This window comes from Carettochelys insculpta, chromosome 26 (assembly GCF_033958435.1).
Source record: "Carettochelys insculpta isolate YL-2023 chromosome 26, ASM3395843v1, whole genome shotgun sequence".
NCBI lineage: Eukaryota > Metazoa > Chordata > Testudines > Carettochelyidae > Carettochelys > Carettochelys insculpta.
This window is the reverse complement of record NC_134162.1, coordinates 7,756,112-7,774,276: the sequence shown is the minus strand read 5'-3', so window position 1 is coordinate 7,774,276 and position 18,165 is coordinate 7,756,112. Positions and strand designations below refer to the sequence as shown.

General features: G+C 48.1%; 1 protein-coding gene and 1 long non-coding RNA gene across 3 annotated transcripts in view; one reads left to right on the top strand and one right to left on the bottom strand.

Annotated features, from left to right (window-relative positions):
- LOC142001762 (uncharacterized) overlaps positions 1-18,165 on the top strand; it is a 29,978-nt gene that overhangs the window by 5,112 nt on the left and 6,701 nt on the right. The window contains exon 4 of one of the 2 annotated variants that reach the window (XR_012642564.1): positions 16,958-17,081. The exons of the other annotated variant lie outside the window; for it this stretch is intronic. This is a non-coding gene — a long non-coding RNA (uncharacterized LOC142001762). Of the gene's footprint in view, positions 1-16,957; positions 17,082-18,165 lie in introns of those variants that run through there. 2 annotated transcript variants of the gene reach the window in all.
- BAK1 (BCL2 antagonist/killer 1) overlaps positions 3,814-18,165 on the bottom strand; it is a 37,845-nt gene continuing 23,493 nt past the window's right edge. The window contains exons 3-6 of the mRNA XM_074977300.1: positions 14,771-14,906; positions 14,273-14,416; positions 11,638-11,818; positions 3,814-9,753 (exon numbers count right to left, since the gene is read on the bottom strand). Coding sequence (XP_074833401.1) covers positions 9,649-9,753; positions 11,638-11,818; positions 14,273-14,416; positions 14,771-14,906 — 566 coding nt within the window. The 3' untranslated portion in view covers positions 3,814-9,648. The remainder of the gene's footprint in view (positions 9,754-11,637; positions 11,819-14,272; positions 14,417-14,770; positions 14,907-18,165) is intronic.

Sequence of the window (18,165 nt, the reverse complement as noted above, 5' to 3'; positions counted from 1 at the left end):
AGGATCCCTAAATCCAGGCCCTTTCCTAGGTTTCAATGGAGGTTGAAGTGAACAGACTTTGATGCCATGCTGATGGGTGTTGTAGCAAATGCAGATGTAACCCACACACCGATGGGATGGAGTTCACTGTCCCATGCAGTGGCACCTACATTACTTACACAGAGAAAGAATGAGTCTGCTTGAAAGCCAGCTGGATTTTAGCTCAACCTGTAGGAGCTCTTGCACTCAGCTCCAGAGCTCAGGTTCAAGTCTGTCTTTGGGTGGTGAGACAGAGGGATACCCTTGCAATACCCCAGGATTAGGTATAGCAGGGAACAGGGGTCTGTTGGGCAGCTCTGCTCCCCAGATAACCTGGGGAGAGGATGGTGAGCTTTGTGACCAGAATCTCTTGTGGAGTTCTGCTGCTCATGGAAACAGACAAGTATTGGGTCCCCTGAAGAGAAGTGATCAATAAACACAGCTGGGATGACAGCAGTCTCCATCCACCAAAAGCAATTCTGACCCATTTCTTACAGTGACTCGAATGGGGTAGGCCAGGAACATGACGGTCAGGAGCCTAGCCTCCTCCTAGCCTGTATTCTCCACTGGGCAGTATAGGCTAGGATGGGTGTAGCTGGAGATGCATGCCAGCCAAAGTCCTAAGAACCCATTAACTCAAACCAGAAGACTTGCTCTCCGCAGCCATGTGGAAATCACTGGTGCAGAAACAGAACTGTATCAGTGGAGCTGGGAAGGTGACTTCTCCCCCCAAGAAGCCAGGGTCCACCTCAGTATTCCTGGCCCACAAGAGGCACAAGTTGTGGGTTTTATGGCTGCTATGACCTGGGCAAACCAGGAAGCTGGACCTAAGGAGGTGTTGGAGACTAAACACTGGGTGAAAGGGCTGTGGTGGAGGAGGGTCAATGCATCGAGCTTGCACCAGGCCTTTTGCTTCAGTGACCTCTCCTGTCCGAATGATGCTGACAGAGCTGTGTGCTTTCCCCCCTTCCCGAATCCCCTGCCAGCTACAGATGCTGCTTGGCCTAAACAGCATTAGCAGAACAACTGGCGCAAGCTGATGTCTAGGCTGGGGCTGGTGCAGGATGCAAATCGGGTAACTTGCAAGTCTCATTGAATCATAGAGCACTAGAACGGGAAGGAACCACAAGAGGTCATCCGGTCCAGTCCCCTTCCTCAGCAGGACCAAGCACCATCTTTCCTTTCAGGTTAAAGATGCAGGATGGGATGGTGGGAGAGGAGCTCTAGCAGGAAGCAACAGGGCCTCAGGGAGGGCAAGTGCAGTACAGCACTACTGCATTTGTCTTAATCAGGCAAACAAACACCCTGCACTTGGAATGCTGCTCTGTACTGGTTTCATGCTAAAAGGAGAGGCAAGAAAGGGAGCAGAACAAGGAAGAGCCCAGAGATCTGGATTTGATATTCAGGAAAAAATAATGTATAGTCAATAGTTAACATATCCCATAAGTTCTCAGTAATGTAATTACTGTCCTCTGTGCCCAATTCCATCCCACCTGCCGTAGCTTCCTTTCACACCTATCAAGAGACTGGCAGACATGATTCTCAGGCCAGCTAGCTCTTCACCAGGAAGCCAGTGGCAGCTCCCGGCCTTGCACATGTTGGAAATGTCCTTGTGCTTCCCCACCATTGATAACAAGACCATCAAGCCTTTCATTCACACTGGCATTTCACACCAACTTCAGTTTTATGGCCACTTGGAATTCACCCCCATCCCCTTGTGCCTTCACCTGCAATCTCCCTTTAGCCAGCCAAGTCTGGTCATCTCAGATGTAAAAATCCCCATCCTCGCAGCTGGTAGAGCAGAGTGGTGATGATACAACGCATGCTTATGCAACTGTCTTTGGCCCTGCCCTGCAGAGTGCGATTATAGGGCACTGGGAGAATGGTGCCCCCCCAGTCTCAGCCAGATGGGAGGCTAAGCCCAAACCCATCTCCATCTGTCTCACTCTAGGGTTGGGTAATTTCTGGAATCCAGATTTCTTCTGGTGCTGAGCACCTGCAGCTCCAGTGGAAGCCAAGGGTAGCAGTGCGTGCTCAGCACCATCGAACATCAGGCCCTATCTCACAGGAGGAATAAGAGGGCCCGTCTGATGTCCTAGAAAGTCAGGCAGAGCCTGAGAACAAGAGGGTGCCTTACAGTCAATGATGGAATTGCACTGTGGCTCCTTTGCTCTGCATTGCTGGAATTCAAGGTGCACAGAGTCCAACTGAGAGGTCATTCAGGGCAAGAAGCAAGATAGGAGGGGCTCCTGTAGACAGGGCACAGCAGTATGGCCTTGCTTTGAGGTCAGTCTTGAAGTTAAGCGGTGTATAGAGAACATGCTCCTGGAGTGGTAGGGGATTTCAAGGGCAGATGCAGACCTACTGATGTACATCTGGAGTAATGCCAACCAGAGTCAGTGGGCATTCAGCAGCTCTGAAAATCTAGTTGAGTTTGGGCAGAGGAACATGGAATCATTGCCCACTCTTAGAAGATGTGTCTGTGTGGGTCAGGACCTCTGACTGATCCTTATGTGCCGGGTAGGAAGGAATTCCCCCGACCCCAGGTCAGCTCCTGAGTGGGGAGGTTCTCCTTTCACTAGAGTGCATGTGTCACTTGCCAGAATTAGCTGGGTCTCTCTCTCCCTCAGTTCCCTGCCACTGCAGGGCCTTGAGCACTGGTGCCTCTGAGTCCTCCCTGTTCTCTGCCTGATGTAGCCATTTGGCTCAACCAACTTCGGGTGAAATTGTAGTTGCTTCTCTACACCAGTCCTATGAAAGAAGAACTGCCTGTGGTCACTTCTCAGCCATCCTGGGTCTTCTCTGACCTCTGGAAAGCCTCTTTTGTGCTTCCTCCTGCTGCAGTGCTAATGGGCAAATTTGAGTGGGGACATGTCTGAGGCTCACCAGTGAAGCAAAGTGTCCAAGGGAGAAGACAAGCACATACACATAAAGGAGGTCACCAGAGACTCTTGCTTCTAGGCAGCAGAAGAGGGAAGTATGTAGAGGACAATCTGTGTCTGTCACAGGGATGTAGTTGTTCTAAATTGCAGCAGCAGCAGCAGCTCTTGTGTTTTGGGGACAGCACAAGACCAGGCATCCTCCACTTCTTCCCTGGGTATGCATCCCTCTTGTGCCCTGGCTCTGTGTCCATTAATGCAAGCAGGAATGCTCTTCCCTGCTTACCCAAGGTAGCCCCATTGTTTGACTACACTGCCCACTTAAGGATGGCTCATGGTCTTGTAACTGCTACAGCTCAGTGGCATCAACTATGCAGCTTGCGCTTTTTTTAGAAAACTGGTATTTTAGGCAAACGTCTGTCAGAGGGCTCACGGACTCACAGTGGAGCCAAGGAGAGGACATAAAGAAACAGGCAGTCATCCTAGCCGAAGCAGCAGGTGTAGGGAGCAGAAAGAGTCAGGCTCTAGAACACATGACATTCTAGAACCCTGGCCACCAGCCACCCACACCCTGTGTGCAAGCTGCAACTGCCTTGCTCAGCCAGGCCTCCGTAGGCCCTCGGTAACGTGGCTAGGCCAGGCTTACAACCATGGTGAATGCCTCCTCAGGGCAGGCCAGGCAGGAGGGGAAGTGTTATTGTCCATCTACAGCTGGAGCAATAAGCTTGGAGTTTAAAGGAGGCTGTGGGAGAGTAGCCCAAGTCATAGGTGAACACCCTAACCGTCAGAGCACCTCTCCTGCCTTATGAAGTTGGCAGATAGGTGCAGAAGTGCAGGAGAACTCTTCCAAAGAAGGGTCATACGTACAACATGTGTACGTACACACAGGCACACACCAGAATGAGGGAGACTTGCAAGTGCACATAACTTTTATTTTGAAATACATATTTTTTTAAAAAGGCTATTGCAAGGAAATGGTTTTCCTGGGAAACAATCTATAGCATTCCACAGACACCTCTTACCCCTGAGTTATTAAAGATGGTTTGCAAACATGGATGAGGCAATCAGAAGGGGATTACCCATATCTTCTCCAGGGATACAACTGCCACCAGGCTGAGGGAAGATACTGCAAACATCTGAGGAGGCATGATGTGAGCCTTACTGCTCCGTGATGTACTGTCTCCCTATAGCCCCTCACTGGAGGTACCCAGCTGCTCCCAGTCATACTAAGTCAGTCAGGAATCGCTGGAGGGCTCAGAGGAACTGATCTGTGGAACAATAGGCTTCCCAGAAAAGCATTAATAAAGCAAAACAGAATCAGACAGGAGCTACAGTATGGCTTTCAAGTATACATGTAACCTCTCCCCCTTTCCCACACCAACACAGCTTCACAGAGGGCCACCGCCATACCTCATGATGAAGGGGCAAGTCCCTCTTGGGCAATGTTGTACCCCTCCCCGTCCTGCAAGCTAGACAGGCAGGACATTTCATGCTCCTTCCTGAAATACATCCTTGGCCTTACTTGTACCCATGCCTGGCTGGTGCTGGCAGGCCACAGAGTGAAGTTTGGGGACGTGGCAGGATGGAATGTGTGAGTCAGATGTGGTCCTGTTGCTTTAGCTCTTAAACGCCCAACCCTCCTCACACATCACATCAAATACTGCAGTTTAGGTTTCCCCTGTCCCCGCTTCTCTCTTTGTGTATCTACTCTAATCAAGGGTTATTGGGGCAGATGCCTGGCACCACTCCAATTCCTTAAGGCCCTTCCTGGGGTGTCCCCAGCAGCCATAGAGCCAGCTCCTACCTCAGGGACAGGGAAGGGACGTGAGGTGGTAACTCTGGGAAATTCCCAGCTGATGTATGATCTCTTAGAGACAAAAGCCAGCTGGCAGAGTTTGGAGCAGTATGGGGGCTGCTCTAAATGGAGTCCAAAGTTCCCTGATTTGAAGGGATGCATTCCATGCACCACAGGCAGAGAGGGGATTGGCTGTCCCACCTAGCACTCTGTTCCTCCAGCAGCACCCAGCCACAGTAGGTGTCGCTTTCTTAGTGGGCTGGTAAAACTCCGCAGGTGAGCACCACAAGGCTAGAACCATTGCAGGGGGGACTCTGCAGGAAAGCTGTGCAATTCAGTGCTGCAAACATCCACATTTTCTTTCCAGGAAAGGAGGAGTTATTAGGTGGGCTGGTACCCTCAGCATTCCCTCTGCTAAAGATTCAGACAATCAACTTCATCACCACGCATCACCGGCTGATTTCACCCCAGTGTGGTGGCTTGGTATTATGACAAGGATTGTCCCCTCGTTCCCCCCTGCATGGGTTTAATTTCCTTAGACCAAGGAGGGCTCCTTCCGAGACAAAAAGGGGGGAAGAATTGGTTACACTGCTACACCCAGAGACTGAAATGCTCTGTGCATAGCACAGGCAACCAGGTGAGTCATTTGCTGTGGGGCAAAGGGGGCAGTTGCCTCTCCCCGACCCCCAGAGGTTTCATATGACTGTATGCACCCTAATTCATCCCAGCTTTGCTGGCTATAATACAATCACATATCGTGTTCCATATGCTGACTCAAATTAGCTCCACGGCCTGTCTCTTCCCTCCAAATTTTCTGACATAACCCCACTGCAGATGGTCTCAGTGCAGTCTTCCCCAGCTAAGACAACTAGAAAGGTGCCAATGGTGAGAGAGTTTCAAGGCAGACACCTGCCCATAGCTTTCACCCTGAGCTCACCCACTTGTTCTACACTGTCATTGCTCTGTGTTTCTTTGCATCTCCCTCTTCCTCGCTGGTGTTGAACCTGCAGGTCCAAGGGGAACAGGCTCTCTTTGCCCATTCCCAGCCCTGGCTCCCAGTGCATCCAGTGCTCCCTGAACAGTAGCCCAGTTTTTTAAAACAAACAAACAAACAAAGATGAAAGCTACATTCTTATTTCAAAGCACATCAGAACACACAGCCCAAGTCAGCTCCCCATGGTGGCTGGGTTGGATCCCTAGCAATGAAACAGGGCCAACTGGTCCAATGTAAGGTACTGTTAAAAATCGCATAGCAGCTTTCCCAACTAGATTCGCTGTCTTTTTCAAAAGAGGTTTCAAATAGACTTAACCTGAAGACACTTCTCCATTCCTCCCTTCAATGTGTCTGGCAGCTATTTACTTGTGCAACAACAGTGCCAGCCAGAGACTGAATACAGTACTGCAGATCAGTCATTCATTTAGCAGCTCCTTGCACTATGTGTCTCATCTCCCAGTTCAAACCTGCCTTTTGTCCCCTTAGAAAGTAGTGCCAAGAGCAGGGATGCTTGTCTACTAACGTCAAAAGGGGGACAAGCAAAGGCCCGGAGATAGTCCTTGCAGTGGGCTGGATCTGACAGCGCCCAGCTGAATATTTTCAGAAGTGGCAGACCATAAAAGCAGTAAACAAAGCAAACGTTCAAGTTTTAAAGGTTCCCTTTTGGGGCTCTGTGCCACTAACTTCACTGGGACTTGATCACTTACCATAAAGCATCTTATTTAAAAAAAAAAAGATACACTTCTAGCCTTAAATCCGGTACCTGGGAAATTGGTCGAAACAAAAAAATATTCTCACATCTCGAATACTCACACATCTGGAAGATCAGTAAGATTGCAAGGCCAGAAGGGGACCACAGTGATCACCTAGTCTGACTTCCTGTACAGCACAGGTGAGAGAACATCTCCAAAATAATTTCCAGAGCAGATATTTTAGAAAAAAACCCTAATGACGACTAAAAATGACCACTGATGCAGAATCTAGAATGGCCCTGGATAATCTGTTCCTGATCAGGATGATAAAGCCTAACCAGCATGGTTTATTGCAAAGGAAAATCATGTTTCACTCACCTGCTACAGTGCTTGGCAGGTATCAATAGAGTCAGCTGACATAATTCAGTTAGGCTTTCCAAAGGCCTCTCACAAGGTCCTGTACAAGAGGCTACTAAAGAAGCTAATCAGTCATGAAAACTCCTTGGCATAGATCAAACAGTGGCTAAGGGATAAGGAATAAAGGAAAGGAACAAATGGTTAATTTTAATCCCAGCAAAAGTGTAACAGCTGGGTGCCTCAGGGCAGGAGTTAAGTATCACCAGGAAGAGAAGGTGAGCCATGCGGCCTCAAAATTTGCAGATAATAGTATTATTTAGGTTAGGAGAGACCAGAGAGAACACTGAGAAACTCCAAAGGGACCTAATAAGCTAAGTGAATTGGCAACATGATGGGAAGTGATGCTTAGTGTTGATCAATGCACAGTAATGCACACAGGAGGGAAAGAGTGGTAGTGGTGGTGGAGCTACTCATACACCTCACAGAGTTCCAAATTAACTATATCAAACACAGGAGAGGAGTCTGGATGTCCCAGCTATGTGAGACCTTAATGCAAAGTGCAGCTGGTGGGAGAAAGCTAACAAGATGTCAGGAAGAATAAGGAATCGAATGCAGCACATGATGGAAAATATTCTAAGCTTTGTACTGTCTGAGGTTTGTGGATACTCTGTGTAGTACCAGACACCTGGTTTCAAGAAGGACGTTGTGTAACTAGAGGAGGGACTGAGACAGACGAAGAGAATGGTCAAGGGCCTGAAAGAACACTCAGAGGAGGGGAAATGTGCTATTATTTTACCTTATAGAGAAGAATAAGAGATGACATGTGTATGAAATAAGGAATAGTCTAGCGAAGGGAAGCTAATATTCTCCCTTCTCAAGGAAGGAGAGATTCCATGAAATAAAAGCTGGGTCACTCTCTATTGATATAAGGAAATGCTGTTTCTATATAACGCATACTTGGATAGAAGAGCCAACGCAGGTGTTTCTGAGGATAAGAATTGAGCACGAGTCAAAGTGGATGTGAAAATTTATATGGATAGCAGGAATAGCCAGGTTAATGCCAACACAAATGTTGCAGGGGATACGACACCTCATGCTTCAGGGTTAAAGTCCATCTGTTAACTATTAGGGATTAGGATGAGGTCTTCAAAGGGGCAGATTACCCTACATTTTCCTACAGCAGGCTTCTTTCACTTCCCTCTGAAGCACCTGGGCATTGTTTAAGCCATGAGCTACTGGACTAGACAAGCTAATCTGATCTGGTAATTCCTATGAGATTCGCCATGGCGACTGCCTAGTAGAGTGGTCACAGCATCCCTTTACGTGCCTCCCAGTTGCCTCCTGCCCTAGCCAACTGTACAGCACAACCAGCAAAGGTTTATGCAACAGGCAAGTATGGGAAAATCCCTGATAACAGTTGAGATACGTATAGTCTTATTGCTGCTACTTCTTCTATCCAGTCTCCAGGATAAAATTAGGTAGCTTGAGCCCCTTGTACTAGCCTTTAGACAGGAGCCGGGTCATCAGCTTCACAGCACTGAAAACATTTATTATCCAAAGATCTGGATCTCCAGCTCTCTTTAGACAAGACAGTTTGGCTTCGGCCAAAGAGTGCTAGGAACAGGGTTCACAGGAATTGGGTATAAACCCGTCTGCGGCCCAGGTGGACACAGCCTAATTCCAGTCACTGTTTGCAAGCATTACACAGTAACCTGAAGTGGGAATCCCAGGCATCATGGGTCAGATCCAGATTTAGACATCCTGATTTCAACACAAAAAAAGCACTGGGGATTTCACAGCTTTGCTACCTCTGAATAACAGCTGATGGTGAGCCGTTTGACAATCTCCCATCACCAACTGAAGTACAGGAGTCAAGTGAGGGGGGCCTAACCAGATGGATCGTCCACGGGAAGAGTTGTGTTTGGATGGAGACCATCACCTGCTGTGCCTGTAAGCCAAACACTGAAGACTTGGGATGGTTCATCGCAACCCAAGACATTCACTCCTGTTTTACTCCATGGTTTTTAACCTGACCATATCTTAGTATTTAAAAAAACCAGCTGTTCTTTTATACACTTGCTGCCATCCAAAAATTCAGGCTTCTGCATTCCCCTAGTTTGGACTGATGACCACCACAACTAGCACAGGCCTGTTTAGATATCTGGGATGCTCCTTTTGGGAAGCTCGTCTCCAACAGGATCAGTCTGCCATTTTGTCTGGAGGCAACTGGATTTCTTGTCCTGATTGTCACAATGCCAAACTGTGTGCTTGTTGAGAGGTGGCCAGGAATGCTTTTTACAAGTAATCAAGGAAGCTAAGAGTCTGAGCTTGGCAGGCTGGGAGCAAGAGAAGGTAAGAGCAAAACCTCCTAGAGTCTCCAGTACTGGCTTATCCCCCTCCTCTGACTTACAAGCAGGGACTGCATCAGCTGTGGCTGTAATTCCATTATGTGTAGGCAGGAGAGATCTGGGCTGAGATGCCATGATTAGAGGATAGAGCACTCAGCATCTTTCCCAGGGTGTGCTCTAGAGAATGGCACTGAGTGGATGAGAGAGACATAATCTGAACAACATCTGTTCCTCTGGGGGGGCTTCTCTGCTCTGTGTATGCTGGAGGAACCTGTAACCCCATCTCTGGGAATGTCATCACGCCCATGTTCCTTACTGCTGGATTCAATCTTTGGATGAGATCATCATTCCAGCCCGACCTCCCAGATCCCATGTTAATGTCTCTCTGTCTAGTTCTTGGTAGTCCACCATTGTGCCATGGAGGGTGTTGTCCCAGCAGAGGAGCCATCACTTCCAAACTGTTGTCCCTTATTGGTTCCCTGAGTCCCTCTCTCTCGGGAGATGTCTTTATTACGGAGTGGAGTGCTGAGAGAGAGTTTGGCCGGTTTGCCGGCCTCCACTCCTGTCATGGGCTGAAGAAGCGTCGGACCACGAACTGACCCAGCAGGACCACGGCCAACACTACCATCATATACTTCAGGTAAATGTTATCCAAGTCCAATGCAGCCACCTAGCGGGAGAGAGAATTGCTGGGTAAGTACTGCTGGTGAGCCTGGCCACTGCTACTTGCCCAAACTTGGCAGCACTGCATTCATTAGCGTGCTCACGCTCCACCCTGTGACCAAATGAGCCAGATTCTGATCCCATTTACATCACAGTAAACCCTCAGTAACTTACCAGTGAAGGAGCATTTTTATCCCTCAGCCAGCTCCAGAGTCCACACATGCCTGCAGCAGCAAAGGGATCCAAGCCACCCTTTACTTTCTGTGCAGCAGTTTCAATATAATCATATAAGAATGGCCAAATGGAACCAGTCCCTAGCCCAGTATCCCTTCTTCTGAGAGGGGCCAATGCCAGATGCTTCAGAGGGACCCACGGAACAGAACAAACGTCAAGTGATCCATTCCCTAACATCCACATCCAGCTTCTAGCAAACAAGGGTAGGGACATCCAGGGCATAAGGCTGTATCCCTGATCATCTTGGCTAACAGCCATTGAGGGATCAATCCTCCATGAACTTATCAAATTCTTTTTTGTGCCCCATTATAGTTTGGGCCTTCACAACACCCGCTGGTGAGACATTCCACCAGCTGACTGTGTGTTGTGTGAAGAAATATTCCTTCTGTTCATGTTAAACCTGCTGCCTAGTCATTTCATTGGCAGACCCTGGTTTGTGTTATGCGAAAGGGTAAATAACACTTCTCTATTGACTTTCTCCACACCATCCACAATTTCTACAGCCTTCTATCATGTCTCGCTTAGTCATCCCTCTTTCAGTCTGGAAAGTCCCTGTTTTATTTATCCTTCATCATACAGAAGCTGTTGTATACTCTGAATCATTTTAGTTGTCCTTCTCTGCACCATTTTCAGTTCTAATATATCTTAGCGGTGATGGGATGACCTGAACTTCATGCCGTATTTCAGGTGTGGGTGAACCGTGGATTGATACAGTGGCATTCTATTTTCCGTCTTATTAGCTATCCCTTTTGTAACAGGAGGCAGCACAGTTCTCACTCACAGGAGCATGTTCATCACCACCCTCAAATTCAGACTGCCTAATTTTTCAGATGCTCGGCTTTAAACAACCAAGCCCTGATTTGCAGAGCACATGTAGCTCCCACTAGAGACAAGAGAAGTGATGGGTGCTTAGACCTCCTGAGAAGTGGGTTGCTCATACACACAGGGAGGGTGGTTAGGGCATTAGACTAGGGCTAGGAAAACCCAGATTTCAATTCCCTGCTCTCCCACAGATGCCCCAGTGTGACTCTGGGCCAGTCATTTAGCCTCTCTGTGCCTCTGTTTCCCACCTGTACAGTGGCAATAACAGCATTGACCTGCCTCATGGGGCTGTTGCGAAGATAAATATGGAAAAGTTTGTGAGGTGCCCTAATAGCAAGGTGATGGGGGCCATTTAAGTGCCTTAGATAAATAGATTCTGATATGTAAGTACCTAATTTGTTTAAGTACCTGATTTTTAGGCCCACGTTTGAAGATTTTGACTTAACTCCTGAGGCGTTGCCGCAACTGGCTGCATTCTGATCCTTCCCTGCTCTGCCTCACAGTACCCTGAACTGGTCAGAGCTTATCTGCAAGCTCCTCTGACTCAATTTGACCAGCAACGCTGCTCACGAGCAGTGGGCCCTCTAATTTTTTACATCCATGGGCAGAATAAATTTTATGTGCGCCGAGGCATGTGCAGATGTGCACCTCCAATAGAAACACAGGCTGCTGGCTGTGGGCACTCTGCTAATCAGCTGGGCGTCCCCTGAATCTCTCCTGGGCGGCCACCCAAGTGCTCAGCTTACAGGGAACCTTTCTCATGAACCCAGCTAAGTGAGGAGTCATGTGCTGTCCCAAGCCTGCCCCAGCCAGGAAGAAAGCCAGGTTCACTCACCCATCCTCCCTGCTGGGCGATCCACTGGGCGATGCGATTGCGGAGCACAAATTCCACTACGTAGCGGGTGATGCTCCGGAGGAAGCCGGTCACCCCGTGCTGGTACACGTGGATTGCCATCCGGTAACCAAACCCCAGCAGCGCAATCACCCTGCCCCAGTTAATGCCGCTTTCAAACAAGCTGTAACAGAACCAAACCTCCTGGTTAAAAAACCAAGACCATTCCTGCTGGTGTTCTGCCGCTCGCCTGCTGGGCTGTTCCCTCCAGTCACATTACACTGCAGTCACCAGAATGTCCAGGGGTCTACAGGTGGGTCCTTTGCACACTCGGAGCTCTCTAAGCCCTCAAGTTACATCCTCTCCTGACCAATTTAGCAACAGTTTAGTGGTGAAAAACAAACACACCTAACTGCACAGTTCTTCTCCCCCCCATGATCAACCACAACCACTACTACTGTTTTGTTCTCTCTGAGCTACTGCCACCTTGGGAATGAATACATTTGCTCTTGGGCTTTATCTACACAACAGAGACAGGCAGGTTTAAACAGGGCTGTGGCCCAGGTATATTAGGACGTGATTTCTTCTTCACCTGGATGCATGACAATGAAATACCACTCGCAGGGCTGGATGCTGATCTCACTTTAGCCTGCCAGCTCTTTAGGACAAGGATGGATTTCCAACATGAACTGGTGCAACATCAACCCAATGGGGTTCCACTCCTGATCAGAGCTTCCAGGTGCATACAAAAAACAACCATTTACATGGGTTTCGCACCCATGTCGCTACACAGAGTTACTTCTGATTTGCATCAGAGAATGTGTGAGGAGACTCAGGTCCCAGGTTTTAACCTCAGCACCCATCATGCCTATTTCTGTTTGCACAGCTGCACAGATACTGTTCTAACATAGGTATCTGCCCCACCCACAGCATAAAGACGAGGATGTTCATAGTACAGATGGGGCCTTCCAGAGCACATCATGGAAAAAGGTGAGTTAGTGGAGATGGAGGAAGGAACAACACTGGAAAGGTCAGCTGCAGCATGAGTGAGAGGTTAATTTACCTGTTTGCTGTGTGTTAACTGCCTCAGGATGGCAAAGGGTGGCTTCCCGAAGAAAGGGAGCAGGAAAAAAGGACAGAAGAGACAGTTAGGCAACATACATCGAGACCAGCATGTGCCCAAGGAGAAGGCTAGGTTGGTATGTCAGCACCAACAGGTGGCCTCCTCATGCCACAGGGCTCTCATCTCATCTCATCTCATCTGTGGCATGGCCTCAAGGAAGAAAGGACGTCTGAGTGGACAGGGTATTAGACTGGGCCTCAAGGTTCAGTCACCAGCTCAGTCTGTGGCAAATCTTTTCATCTTTTTTGTGCCTCTGTTCCCCATCTGTAAACGAGAGCTAAGCCTTCCCCCACGTTAAGGGGTAGAGTCATGGAATCACACAACACTAGAACTGGAAAGGACCTCAAGAGGTCATCAAGCCCAGTCACCTGCCCTCACGGCAGGACTGAGCACCATCTAGACCATCCCTGGTAGTTGTCTGTCTAACCTGCTCTTAAATATCTCCAGTGATGGAGATTCCACAACTTTCCTAGGCAATTTGTTCCAACGTTTAACTACACTGACAGTTAGCAAGTTTTTCCAAATGTCCAACCTAAACCTCCCTTGCTATAGTTTAAGCTCATTGCTTCTTGTCCTATCCTCAGAGGCCAAAGAGAACAATTTTTCTCCCTCCTCCTTGTAATACTCTTTTAGGTATTTGTAAACCACTAACAAGTCCCTTCTCAGTCTTCTCGTTTCTAAACTAAACAAGTCCAACCCCAAGTAACCAAGTCTGTGCAGTATTTAAGTTCAAGGGCTGGACTGAGCCAGTTCAAGGCACATGATGGTCAGGGGAATTGAGCACTTGCGGGATCCATTGCCTGAAGCTGTGTTGCTTAGCACTGACTGGGAACCAGGCCCTGAGCTTTCAACTGTCAAGCCTGCCTGGCTGTGAAGAAAAACCTTCCCAATGGGAGCTGATGCAGGTCTGCTCAAGAATTAAACGTTGACTAGATTCCCCACTTTTGCTGGTTTTAAACCAGTGTCACTCCAGACATCAGTAAAATTCCTCTTGGCATCACAGAGGAGAGCCATGCCTCGCAGGCTTGCCAGCTCAACGGAATATTCAGTTGTCGGGCTTAGGAGGGATGGGGCAGATTTTCATCACCGGAGGTCAGCCCGCCATCCATTTTTCTTCAAAATTATTAGCACGTGCAGGGACTACAAGTACATTTACAAACAGGACTGAAGAACGAGTGATCCACGTCAATATCTGACATGAGTGTACAATGATAGGCACAAGAGCAAACAGGTGAAAAATGCGGTCATATTTTAGGCGCTCCTTCATGAAACTCCAGACTTCCACTGTGAATAGTTCACAGCTACGGCAACTTTTCTGGGGCTATGGGCTGGGCTTGGGGCAGAATTTGGGCACCAGCTGTCCTGGCATTGTGGCCAGGGCTTAGGTTAAATCTAATTTTCGCCTCTCTGATTTCCACCCTGCATGCCAGTCTGACTCTCAACAACACAAGTCCTCATCCATCACCAGCATTCCCAGGCAGGTGACATGGGAGTGCTGGGAGCCGGTTGCCTTACCTGGTGGCTATCTTAATGAAGTACTCGTAGGCATTGTCTTTCGTGGGCTGCAGGGTCTTCAGCATGTTCCGGAACTCTGCATCATACCGCATGTTGATGTCATCTCCGATGATGGCCAGGCGCCGGCCCACCAGGTTGCTGGTGCTGCCAAGAGTATGGCAAACATTAGAGAGAGGCCCAACTCCCATGCAGGGCAGTGAGCAAGGTTCCCTGTAAGCTGAGTGATTGGGCAGCCACCGAGGAAAGACTCAATTGCAGCCTAGCTGATTAGCACAGCACACACAAATGGCAACAGGGGTTTCTATTGGTGGTGCCCATCTGCATATGCCTTGGTGCACATAACATTTATTCCACCCATGGAAGGAAAAAATTAGAGAGTACCCTGGCAGTGGGTGCCAGGAGGCTTCAGTGTCGGGCCACAAAGAGAGTGTGAATCTACCCTGAGCTTGGACTGTGTTGGGTGATGTACAATTCATTCTGTAATGGGAAGAGCTTTACCTGCCTGGCTCCTGCTGGATCTCTGCAATCTCAGGGTCCATTGGCACCTCCTCTCCACCCTCTTCCCTCTCCTGTTGGTAGCGATAGAAGGCATAGCTCTGGAACACCTCTTCTGTCTCCTGGGCCACCTGGTCTTCTAAGGAAGAGACAATTGACAGGGTCAGGGAGGCAGCTCCCCTGAGGTGCACAGGAGTAGGGAGGCCCTCCTATCCTTATGCTCTGTGGAAACTGCACAGCCTCTCCCATGTCCTCTGAGACCATCCCACCAGCAAGCAGTGTTTTCTTTAAGCTGTGTGCTTGTGCAGCCACTGAGGAAAGATTCGAATGCTGCTCAGCTGATTAGCTGAGCACTCGCAGCTAGGTTTTGTTTCTAATGATGGTGCATCTTCACGAATGCCTCTATGCATATAAAAAATACATTCCGCACAAGGATGGGAAAAAATGTGCACAAAGATGGAAAAGGTTGGAGGGAACACTACCAGCAACCCGTGCATTGCTGCAGTCTCTGTCTTTCTGATGTACCAAATGACTGTTGAGCTCCTTAGGTAGCAGATTGGTCTGCAAGGCCCTGCTGTGCTTTGAGGGGATCTACAGGACTGCTAAAGAGCCCTCAGAGACTTGAAGCACTGACCGGTGCCATATGAAACAGCAGCAGGATTTGCTCTGCACAGGGAGCTGCACCAGTCTGATTAAATTAAACCAGTGCCAAAGGTGGTCTGGAAGCCCTTATTCTGGCTTGAGCCAGTGTTATCCCAGTGTAGCTGAAGTCAGTTAGAAAGGGATTCAAAATACACTGAAATACTAATTATATTTTTAATACTCAGTTTTGCTTTTCTTTCCTGTATTTCATGTAGAGATCAGTATCCTTATGTCCATTTTACAGATGGAGAAACTGAGGCACAGCATAGGGAAGGCACTTGCCCAGGTTCACCAAGCAGGTCAGCGACACAGCCAGGAACAGCCCTAAGGTCTCTTGAGTCGCAGTCCAGTGCTTGATCCACTTGTTACACTGTCTCCCATAGTAAAGCCACTACAACTGAAATAAGCATTTCTGCACAGGAGTTTGTACCAATATAAGTCCCTTTAACAAACAGTGCAATTGTTTGGGTAGACAAGGAGTTAGCAACAAGCCTTGCTACAGGATCAAATGAGGGCTGAACTTGGACCTTGGAGGGAACATATCAGTGGCAAATAGGGTAAAATTAGAGATCTTCCAACCAAATCAAGTCAAGGGATAGCTGGGAGACCCTTTAAAACCACAAGGACTCCCATGTCTATCATACAGCCACAGACCATGGAGCCTCTGCCCCAAGTTACATGCAGAGACCATGATCCAGAAGGAGAGGATTTCAAGCAGATAGAGTGCTGTCACACTTTGGATAACCTCTGTTTTTTGAAACCTCAACTTGAGACCTGGATTTTTCAGAAGCGCTGCAGCTGCAAACGCTCAACTCCTGTGAAAATCCAGGCTCCAAAGCGTTTGATGTCAGGTCCTGAAAAAAAGCCCCTAGAAGCTGCCAAAAGAAATCAGTGGTCAACTTTGAATGTTTAACCTAATGTTTTATTACGTTGAAACAAACAAGCACCCACTCAAAAAAAACAAACCAAACTTTCTGGCTTTCTAAAAAATGAGACATACACTAGGCAGCTTTTAGAGACACACCTGTCTCGCTAAAAGTCGTGCAGTGTAACAAGTTTTTCTCAGCATTTTTGCCAACAATATTCTTCTACCCGCTGCAAGCAAAGCTCATGTTGTCGACAAGATCCCTGCTGCTGACAACGCACCATTTTAACTGGCACTTGCCATGGCAAAACTTTTGTTGTTCTGGGGGAAGTGGGCGGGGGAAGCACCTGTGAATGACAAAAGTTTTGTTGTTCAGTTGCAAGTGCAGGCATAGCTGTACATGAGATTTCTTATGCAAAGGGAGTGATGCCCGCTCTCCTGACTTTATCACACGTTTCACAGTAGTTAATGTTGTTCTTAAAGACCCAGCTGCTGGAATCAGGTGATGATGTGAAAAAAAACAGTTTCTGTGCTTTGTGGTTGTGGAAAAATGCTTGAAAATGCAGCTTCCTTGCAATTTCATAGAGATTATGGACAAATGGGAATACTACCTCATGCAGTGTGATTTCCTTTATAACACAGACCACAAATGAACCAACTGAAATGATACTAATGTGTTACAGCTCCCAGAAGGCTAGACTATTAGAGGGAACAGGCAGAGAACAGGAGGGACAGAGATGAATCAATGCCCTATGCTTCACCAATGGTAGGAAAAGATTGAGAGCTGCCTGGATAATCCTGGTAAGTGCCCTGTGCCCCATGCTGAAGAGAAAGGAGAAGAAACAAGTTCATTGCCAAGCTGTTCCGGGAGGAATATTTCTTCCTGACCTCACATATAATAGTTAGATACTGAGCCCCTGAGCCAGAACCAGACAGCCAAGCAACCAAGACAGAGGAGGCTCAGTGGCACCTTGGTTCTTCCCATTTAATGTCCCATCTCTGCCTGTCTCTGTTCATAAGATCTGATGTGTAAAATTGTTATTTGCTCATATATAATTATTTTTAATTTAAATACAAATTTAAGGTACTCCACACCCCTGCTGGCTCCCAGGGCTGCAAAACATTTTGATGGGACCCCATGCAGCCCATGGGCAGTATGTTTGACATGCTTGCTGTATGTTAGTGACGGGGCTGCTACCATTTTATTACAGGGAATTTTGTGCAGTGGGATAAATTCTCCACGACTGTGAACAAGGATGGCTTGCACAAGCCATCTTGCTACAATCCCTTCTCTGATCACTTGCTATTTCAGTTCATTCACACCAATTTGTCCGACAGCTACAAATGGTATCTGGGCTTCTGTGTACTTTGCGTGGCCTGGTGACGATGACAGAAAAAAAGACGTGCTTTTTCTCACAGCATTGCTTCAGATGCGGTAACCACTAAATTACAAACACAAACACATACACACTACATGTACACACACACCCTACATGGCTTTAGCAGCATCCCTAGCATCAAACAAGGGGGAAAAGGACCTTTCCTCTTCATGGGTGAACTTCATCTGGAGCACTTGAGCCATGCACAGACCTTGTTCTGACGCCTCTGCAGAGAGGTGAATTTTAGTGTGACTTCAAGCCAGCTGCATGACTCCCAATGCCCCAGTGAACTGTGCTACTGCAAAACAGGAACCTCACTACAACTCAGGTGATGTGTCTGAAGCAGAGCTGCCCTCCAGAAAGGCTGCCACTTGCCCTTCCAGACATCCCCGCCCCTGCTCTGCACCAGCAGAGGCGTCCAAACCCTCTGCTTTGATAACAAATAAAGGCAGGTGAGATAAGTCACTGGCACACCATGATGGCTCTGAGGGCAGGGGTTGTTTTGGATAAGC